The following is a 9,116-nucleotide window of genomic DNA, read 5'->3' as shown; positions in this document are numbered from 1 at the left end:
TTATTATTATTATTATTATTATTATTATTATTATTATTATTATTATTATTATTATTATTATTATTATTATTATTATTATTATTAAATCACATATACATTTTTATCTTTTATTTTATTTTACTAATATGAGCCGGTTAGAATACAAGTCCAGTGCGCCAAGTCCAAGTCCAGTGCGTGACAAAACTCTGGGCTGCAGCTCCAACATCCAGCCTTCTTAAAGTGACAAACCTACTCAGATCTGCGAGCACGCTGCAGCAGAAAAAGGTATTTCTCGTTCGCTTTGCACTTTATTGGCAGAAGTCTCATCTAAGCACACAACATTTATATTTATAATATTCCAGTTATAATAAGAGGTGCAAATTTGACACTTTTAATGGACTCTGAATGCAACTTTGAATTAAAAGTGTCATTATTTACCGAATGGCACTTCATGACAACAGTCATAAACATTCACAAAGACTCCTTCATGTTCATAGCAAAGACTCCTTCATGTTCATAGCAGATGTTATGTCATGGTTATGACAGTCAGTCTTATGCGCACCCCTTTAAATAAAGTGTTACCAGATCAAAAAAAAATCTGATGCTTTGCGCATTTGCAACCTAGTAACCTAGTATTAGGTTTTTACCATTCATAATATCTTACATGCAGACTTTTTACACATCTTTGCTGGTTCTCTTTATGTTTTATCAACCAACAAACTTCTTGAAGTTTTCGTCTCACTACTTTTCAACACGGGCCACTTTATGGAGGGAATAACTAATAGCCTTTCTGTTTTTGTGGACAGCCAGGTCTTGTTAGGTTTGGAGTTGCAATGTATCTGTCTGCTTTGATCTTCTTGATGGCTTTTGGTTATTAACGTTCTTTAACAAACCATTGAGGCCTTCACAGAAACACAGGATTTATCATAAATATGAATTACACATAAGTTTAATCATTTTACTGATAATGTCTTCCCAAATTACTTGGTTGCACTGGATGTCATTTGGTGGTAGGGAGATTTCTACAAATACATGCTAACTTGTTTGTTTTGGGTTTTTACTGAACACATGTATTCTTGTTATTTGGCTTCCCATAGTTTTTCTACAAACATCAACATATAACATACATCTATCCTCAATTTCTGTTGTTTATTTTTCTTTGTTTTAAAAATATAAAACAAAAAAATGCTATTGGTGTAAAAATGAAAAACTTACTAAAATATATTTGTATTGGACTGAAGGCAAAAATAACTCTTTGAACTGTAAAGTTTGTAGAAAAAGCTTGTGAGAAAACGTGAAGTAGTCCAAATTTGAATTGTTTTGCTGGCCGCTGTACAGATGGATGCATCTGAACTAATTTGTAACCAGAGATACAAAACTGGATAAACTGAAGTTATCTGTTAGGAACAAAGTGTCTTGAAAAGCTAATCCAAGTAAATCAGACACATAACACTCCTTTCCACTCTCCCACCTTCTGTCTAGTTCAATGTTTTAAATGGTAAACTCAGGTCAGTGCACCCCATAAATTAATTCAGTCAATTATTTTCTAGACCTACTTTCTCTTGTTCAGATTCATACATAGGCGTAAATCTTTTAAAAAATCCAAAAAATCATTTAACACACGACTTGTATTGAGAACCACTGTGATAAATCAATATTTATGAGGAATTTTATTAAGTGGAGTTACTTATTAAAACTTGTTTTTATTTAGAGCCTTAAGCTTTTGTAAAGGTGTAGTAGAGATTAGATCTGACATTGAACCAAACTCATATCTAAGCAACATTTGAATCTTAGTTTGACTTCTATGGGTCTCAACAGGTTGTTTACTGAGAAAAATACTTTTGTTATTCATTGCTACTTACTAGTCATTTTTGATGGCGCAGCTTGAGCACACACACAATATTTAAACCACATTTTACTATAATTTTGCCGACCCCCACAAAATTGCTCTTAACCAATTTCCCTGTTTATGGTCCCCCCCAAACCCCCCAATAATGAGATGGGATTTACGCCCTTGGATTCACAGTCAATGGAGCATGGGTTGAAACGTTTTACAGTCAACACAGGACCCATATGTCAACCAGTGTTTAGAGTTATTGATCTAATATTATGTAATCTGATCTAATTTATATGTACACAACCATTTGTTAAAAAGAAGGAAAGGTAAATAGCAATAGCGAGTGTCTTACTATGATGAAAGTCAGTGTTTTTCTGTCTTACTGGGACATGTCAATATGTCATGTAAAATTTTTAAAAATCAAGTAATGTAACTAAATAACCAAAGTGGAAGAAAATACTCTTTTGCAAAATATTATTTTAAATTATTTCCACTTAAAATCGCTGTCTTTGCTCTTTATGAAAACCATTAAGGCCAAACTACGGTTTGCAAGAAAGAACACAGGCAAAGATTGGAATCTGTGGAAAAACAACCTTTAGACAGATGAATTTACCTTTTAATTTGGGCAGAAGAACAGAAGACATATTTATGATGAACCAAACTGCAGGAATGAACTTCCATCTGTGAGGCACAGACTTGGAGGTGCCATGGTTTGAGGATCTTTTCTGTAGCAGTACCTGGCCAGCTCAAAGGATTGTAGCTTATCAAAAAGTGCTTGAGGAAAATGTGAGATAATCTGTTAAAAAAAGAACAAGTCACTGTGACACAATGATGACCCCCAGAAATAAATCCACCAAGGAGTGACTGAGCATGGTGTTAAATTTGTTTCACAATTATTCAATAAAAAAAAATATTAAAAAATCACGTTAGACAAAAAAAAAGTAGTATTCAATAAAAAATTAGTTTGACATGATTTTTCTTTGATTGAATAATTGTGAAACAAATTTAACAAATTTAACCAAGAGTTTCCAGTTAAGAAATGGAAACTCTTGGAATGGTCAAGTCAAAACCCAAATCTTGATGTCTTTGTGAAGCCAATAATGTTGACAAAACAGTTTGTTTTATCAATTAAACATTGCATTTATTCTAAGATTAGAGCTGCTTTTCACATGGTATAATAAATTTCCATGGTGTTGCTTAACAACAAAATTCATTTTTTCTCTCATCGTTGTTTATGCAGAAGCTGTATATAAATTACAAATGTAGGAAATAATCCTCCTCACTGGTCCGTTTATTTTAAGACTTTTATTTTGAAGCCCTTAAAGTTATTGAGTAGTTCTTCCTGGTTGAAGGGCAGACAGGAAGTAAGGACAATAGTCATTTGTGAGTATTTACAGTCTGCTCCCAGTTTCATATTTAGTTTTATTCTTAGCACTCAGCTATATGTCATAACTTATTATTCTAATATTTCACTAGAAGAAATATGATCCCTTATATTAATGTAGTCAGTGTCAGTTATGTTATGACTTCCTGGGGCTCAGAAGTTAGTTTGAGTCACTCTGTTTAAAGATCAGCAATCTTACAGGCTTTAAGCTGCATATTCATAAAAAACAGCTTTCTGTTATTTCAGTTGTTTATGAAGGACATCTCTTGACTGCGACAGTTTATCAGTAACTCACATTAACCTGAGACTATTTTAGATTTTATTTACTTAGAGTAAATAAGCATCACAAGTTAGTTGCTCAGATCTTTAAGCGAATTTCTGATCAATCTACAGAAGGAACAAGATTTTATTAGGCACAGAAAAGACATTTTTTCCCATACACTGTCTGGTAAGAGTTCAGACTATTTACTCGTTGAACACTGAACTGTAATCTATAAACAGAATTCTGATGTCACCTCTTGGATATTTTAAGGTTTTTGGTGCTGGTGTTTTCTGTCAGTCAGTTTGTTCAGGCATGATGGCGGCAGCATCAAGCTTCGAGGATGTTGAAATACCATCAGCCGTTGTCTGAATGTTTCTAAATGTGTTCTTATCCTGGTAGGAGATGGCAGACAACAAACCATGGGTTCTGATCTCAGAGGTTGGGGACAAGGGTTTTCATGAGGACGTCGTTGACATTATCAATCAACACTTCCACATCGTCTGCCTCAAGGAGTTCCTACAAAACCCAGCCCTGAACGGCCCTAAAATCCAGGGCATGTTTATGTGGAACTACAGTCCCGCGGCCGAGCCTTCCCTGTTGAGCTGTCTGCCATCGCTGAAGGTGATCGCCAACGGAGGAGTGGGCATCGACCATCTGGACGTGCCGTACATCAACAGCTTTGGGGTGAAGGTCGCCAACACTCCCGGCGTGGTGAGCGATGCCACTGCAGACATGGCCATGGCGCTCCTTCTGGCTTCAGCACGGTCGGTTCTTGAGGGTGAGAGCAATACTTTCCCCTCTTATAATTGTTCTCACTCCTAAAATACCTCATGATGTACTGCTCACTTCAGTTCGGGGTCAAAGTGGATAAAGACTGAGCTATTTGGATACAAACTGTAAGATAAAGGAACACAGTACCAACAATGGAGCATGGTAGTGGCTGGATGGTGCTGTGGTGTTGTCTCAGTACCAAAGGTGGATTGGACAGGGAGGAAAGTTGGGCACAACTGGGTGTTCAACAACAAGAAGAAAGAATTTTGCATTAAAAAAGGAGGGAAAAAATCTAATGGGTTCTGAAGAACTACAGAAAATTGAAATAACCAGCACTCCAAAAATACATAAAAAGTTTTTAATGTGGAAGAAATGCTGAGAAATGGGTGTTTCACTAGGTCATGTGTCAGACTTAAGGCCCGGGGGCCAAATCTGGCCCACTTTTTATGTGGCCCTCTAGGCTCTAAATTACATCAATAATTTCCTCCGGTTTTTCACAAATCCTCAAAATTTACACAAAATCAACAGATCTCCACGTTTTTTCTGATCTTACTGCAAGTGTTTCTCAAAATTGGTCAAAAACATTGAGTTTAAGTGACTGCTGCCTCGGCCTTACTTGATGTCAAGTACTAAAACGTCACATGTAGCATCATACATTAGCTCAAATATCATATAAATTCCTTACAAACACTCATAAATTAGCATCAATTCCAAAAGAAACAGAAACAATCACAAACTCCCAGAGGAACTGCTATTTGTTAATATTTTAACAGTTTAGTGGCTTTTATCAATAGATTCTGGCACAACTGGCCCTTTAAGAACAACCAGATTTTTGATGTGGCCCAAAGTGAAAATTAGTTTGTCACTCCTGCAGTAGGTAGTCGTACCAAACTCACATCAAAACTACCTTTTCTGATAGTAAAAACAGTCGAACACGCACTCAAGAAATAGCCATGCCCTTAATCTGCTAAGAAGATTGATTAAATATTCAGCTAGTTATGTAAAAGGCTACAAAAGATTCCCATTTTGTTATTGGACATTCATCCTATAATTTATGGGAGCATGTGTAATTTTCCCCTTGTCTTGATTGAAGGAAAAATATAGATCTTTAGGTCTGTACCCACGCCTTTGTTAGCTCTACCATCAATCCACAGTGCAAATAGAGATACTCAAACTTAGATGATTAAATAAAATTATTACATAATTAAAAGCCCAGAATTAAACAGACATTTATTTCCCTATGGTGAGTATGTAAACGTTTGACCACATGTGTAGGTTTCTGTCAATGATCTGAAAGCTTGGCAACATTTTTCTGGTTCCTGTCTCTGCAGGTCACCTGATATCTGTTAATTCTAAGACCACCCATGTACCACAAAGCCTTATGGGAGTTGAAGTCACAGGTTCAACTCTGGGGATCATTGGAATGGGACACATCGGGTACAAAGTTGCTCAGAGAAGCAAAGGTTTCAACATGAGGATCCTTTACCACAACAGAAACAGAAGGTCAACTTTCGGAGCACAATATGTCAACCCAAGAAACGGAGGCGGCTCATAAGATCTTTGATTCTTCTGTTGTTTAGAAGTGTCGAAGATGAGCAAGCGGTCGGGGCAAGTTACTGTGAGGGACTGGACGACCTGCTGAAAGAGTCCGACTTCGTGGTGGTGGTGGTGAACCTGACCCCTGACACCACCGGCCTCATCAGCCACAGAGAGCTGTCACTCATGAAACCCACAGCGACACTTGTAAACGTCAGCAGAGGTAAATCTTTCTCCTGGACTGAAAATTCAGAAGAACTCGCTCCTCTACCAGGCTGAATTGCTTAATGTTTCAGGACTGGTTGTGGATCAGGACGCTCTAGTCAAAGCCCTGATGTCTGGAGCGATACGAGCTGCAGCTTTAGACGTGACTCACCCCGAACCTCTACCCAGGTACCCTCTATTTTAAACTCTTCCTTTGTTGACACATTAATGCTAATGTTAGTGTCATCTGATGGGTCTGTGCAGGGATCATCCACTCCTCACCCTCCCCAACGTGCTAATTACGCCCCACATCGGGACCAACACTCGAGGGACAATAAGAAAGATGGTGCAGATGATGGTAGACAATGTTTTGGCAGCAGTGAAAGGCTTAGCTATTCCTAATGAGGTAAAAGCAAAATAAGTTAATCTTCTGGTGACGAGATCAAGAAAATATAATTTTTTTGTCCTTTTTACTCGCAACTTTCACACGTTGAGCCAATTCTTTGACATTTTGAGCTGTAATCCTGTCAGTTTTAGTCCTGCTGTTACTCAGGAAGACATTTATGGGCAGAAAATATTTCTCCTCATAATAACTTAGTTATTTTTTTGTCATAAAGCAGGCATGATAAATCTACTTCTTGTCATTTAATCACTACCTTTATTGCTATACATATGATAATTACAAATAAATATGATAAATACAATTATGAACTTAAATTTATTATTAATGCATAGTGTTTTCCTCTTCAGTGTGATTTAAGAGAGCTGCATAATTATTGTGGTGTTCTAGATTTTTTTTTCAAATTAATATCATTAAATAAATATTTTCCTTCCTTTGCTTACTGTTATTATTTGTAGGGATCGTGAAGAAACTAATCAGAATCTTTAAGCGAATTTATTCAGTTGAAGTATTTTTTTTCCTAATTAATTTCATCATATAATAGTGTATGTTTCAGTTTTTGTGTCTAAGGTTGACAAGTTGTGATTAGGGCTGTTATAAACAAATATTTTCGTAATCGAGTAATCTATCAATTATTCTTACGATTAATCGGGTAATCGGATAAAAAAAGATAAAACATTGGTAAATCTAACATAACAGCAGTATTACAATCACATATCAATATCAGTCCAATTTTTCCACATTTGAGCTTCCCTAACAATAAAGAGGCAGCCTCACAAATAGCCTATTTGTGAGGAGGCTATTATAAAAAAATGTCTATTCTCCGGATTTTGGTTTATGTATTAATCTTGTCAGTTTAATAGATGAACTCTCACCTTGCCCAGCCATTAATAGCGTTTGTGTTTATGTTAACAACGGATTTGACACGGTCTGCATTTGTCACACACAGAAACTCATCTCCCAGGTATGTAACGTCACGATGCTCTTCGCCACCCATTTGTTTCGACCGGGATGATATGAAATTTATTTTCCGGTATTTTCATTAAAGCTACGCATCTAAAGCAAAAGCCGCGCAGTGTTCAGTCTATCCGCTAACCTGTATAAATAATCCCACCGTTCGCTCTGAACCAGCAGCTCCGGGAGGAGAAAAACTGCCGTACTCCAAGCATTGCTCCCGTCATTTTAAGGATGTGTATTGGTCCCCCGAAAAAAGACAAAACCCGGACGTTATCATAAATCCATAAAATCCTCCCAGGCCGAACTTGAAAGCTGGACGTTATGCTGCTAACACTTAGCTTTAGTCAACAACACAGGCTTTCATCAACAACACAGACGGAAGTGAGAGCGCAGCGGAACGCAAATAACGACCCGGCCGGAACACTGTGCGCTAAATAATAAAACAGAATTTAACGAGGCTTCGAGGCAGATAAATTTTCCTCGAGGAATTTTAATAATCGAGTTACTCGAATCACTCGAGGAATCGTTTCAGGTCCAGTGTGATCTTAAAAAATTTGAGATCTTGATCTTTCTTTAACTGACATCATGCATTTTATCATGTTTATATCAGCATTAGCCATAAATACTGCTGATAGGTTGTTACAAATACAGCCTTGGTCACTGGTGTGCAGTTGAAACTAAAAAATGTCTGAAGAAATTTAATATAAAGTCGGCCGTAGGTTGATCCCAGCGTTCTGATGCTAAAAATTAGCATCAATGCTAAAGTAAGCTACAATGTACTCAATAGCATGTGGAGAGTCACAAGCATGTTGAGTAACATGGACTTACTCCATTCAATATCTTAAAATTAGTGTATAAGCTAAAATTAGCCAAAATGCTAATTGTTCAAAAACCATAAGATTTCTTCTGCTCTTTTGAAATACTACTTAACTTACAATAAGTACTACTCAACAAGAATTGTGCAGTTATGTTTTTCTAAAAGTGAAAGTTTTTCTCTTTTTTTACCATCTATGGTGGGAAATATATTATAAAACAGACATTCAATACAAAAGCAAAAGTCTGATTTATACTATGAAGCAGTTCGTCAGGAAAAAGCACTCATCTCAACACCAAATTAATTATTGTTTATAAAACATAAGCTCTTTTGAAATACTGTTTATCTGTTTAGACACAAGAAATATAGTTGGTAAATTTTGCAAACGTAAAAGTCAGATGTTTACTTTGTGGCACTTTGCTACCAGAAAACGTGTTCATCTCTTAGCAACTGATTAACAAGAAATATTGTTATTGTTCAAAAACATAAGACTTCCTCTGCCCTTTTGAAGTGCTACTTACTATAGCAATGCATAGAAAGCAAAGCAGTGCATTAGCATTAACCTTAGAATTAGCCTTAGCTAAGCACTAATTAGCAACTGCACTAATTAGCAGTTGCTAATTAGTGCTATCATTAGACTTTTCATTAGTCTTAGCATTAGCCTTAATTAGCAGTGCATTAGAAGTAGCCTTTTCCCTAAAATAATATTTTAGGAATTTTTCTTATTTATTAGATGTGTTTAGCACACTGAATGGAGGAAGTCAATGTAAGACAAGATGTTAGTGATACCTCACATGCCACTGTCTGTGTGCATTTGCAAATTGCAATCTTACTTTTTTATGATTCTTTGGAAGGAATGGCTTCTTCCTCACTGAGTGGCCTTTCTGCTCATGTTTATACAGGACATGTGCCACTGCGAGTAAAGCCTAGCGGTGGACATTTATCATATCGTTTATCATTTATTGTGAAAAA

General features: G+C 36.4%; 1 protein-coding gene across 4 annotated transcripts in view; it reads left to right on the top strand.

Annotated features, from left to right (window-relative positions):
• LOC103472444 (probable 2-ketogluconate reductase) overlaps window positions 1–6,806 on the top strand; it is a 7,435-nt gene extending 629 nt beyond the window's left edge. The window contains exons 1-6 of one of the 4 annotated variants that reach the window (XM_008422082.1): window positions 131–264; window positions 3,862–4,240; window positions 5,565–5,736; window positions 5,814–5,992; window positions 6,066–6,162; window positions 6,238–6,806. In XM_008422082.1, coding sequence (XP_008420304.1) covers window positions 3,865–4,240; window positions 5,565–5,736; window positions 5,814–5,992; window positions 6,066–6,162; window positions 6,238–6,394 — 981 coding nt within the window. In that variant the 5' untranslated portion in view covers window positions 131–264; window positions 3,862–3,864 and the 3' untranslated portion in view covers window positions 6,395–6,806. Of the gene's footprint in view, window positions 1–130; window positions 265–3,161; window positions 3,200–3,222; window positions 3,649–3,861; window positions 4,241–5,564; window positions 5,737–5,813; window positions 5,993–6,065; window positions 6,163–6,237 lie in introns of those variants that run through there. The other 3 variants (XM_008422083.2, XM_008422084.2, XM_008422085.1) reach the window with 3 other exon arrangements.
• The last annotated feature ends 2,310 nt before the right edge of the window (window positions 6,807–9,116 follow it).

This window comes from Poecilia reticulata, linkage group LG11 (genome assembly GCF_000633615.1).
Source record: "Poecilia reticulata strain Guanapo linkage group LG11, Guppy_female_1.0+MT, whole genome shotgun sequence".
NCBI lineage: Eukaryota > Metazoa > Chordata > Actinopteri > Cyprinodontiformes > Poeciliidae > Poecilia > Poecilia reticulata.
This window is presented reverse-complemented; position numbering and strand designations above follow the sequence as displayed.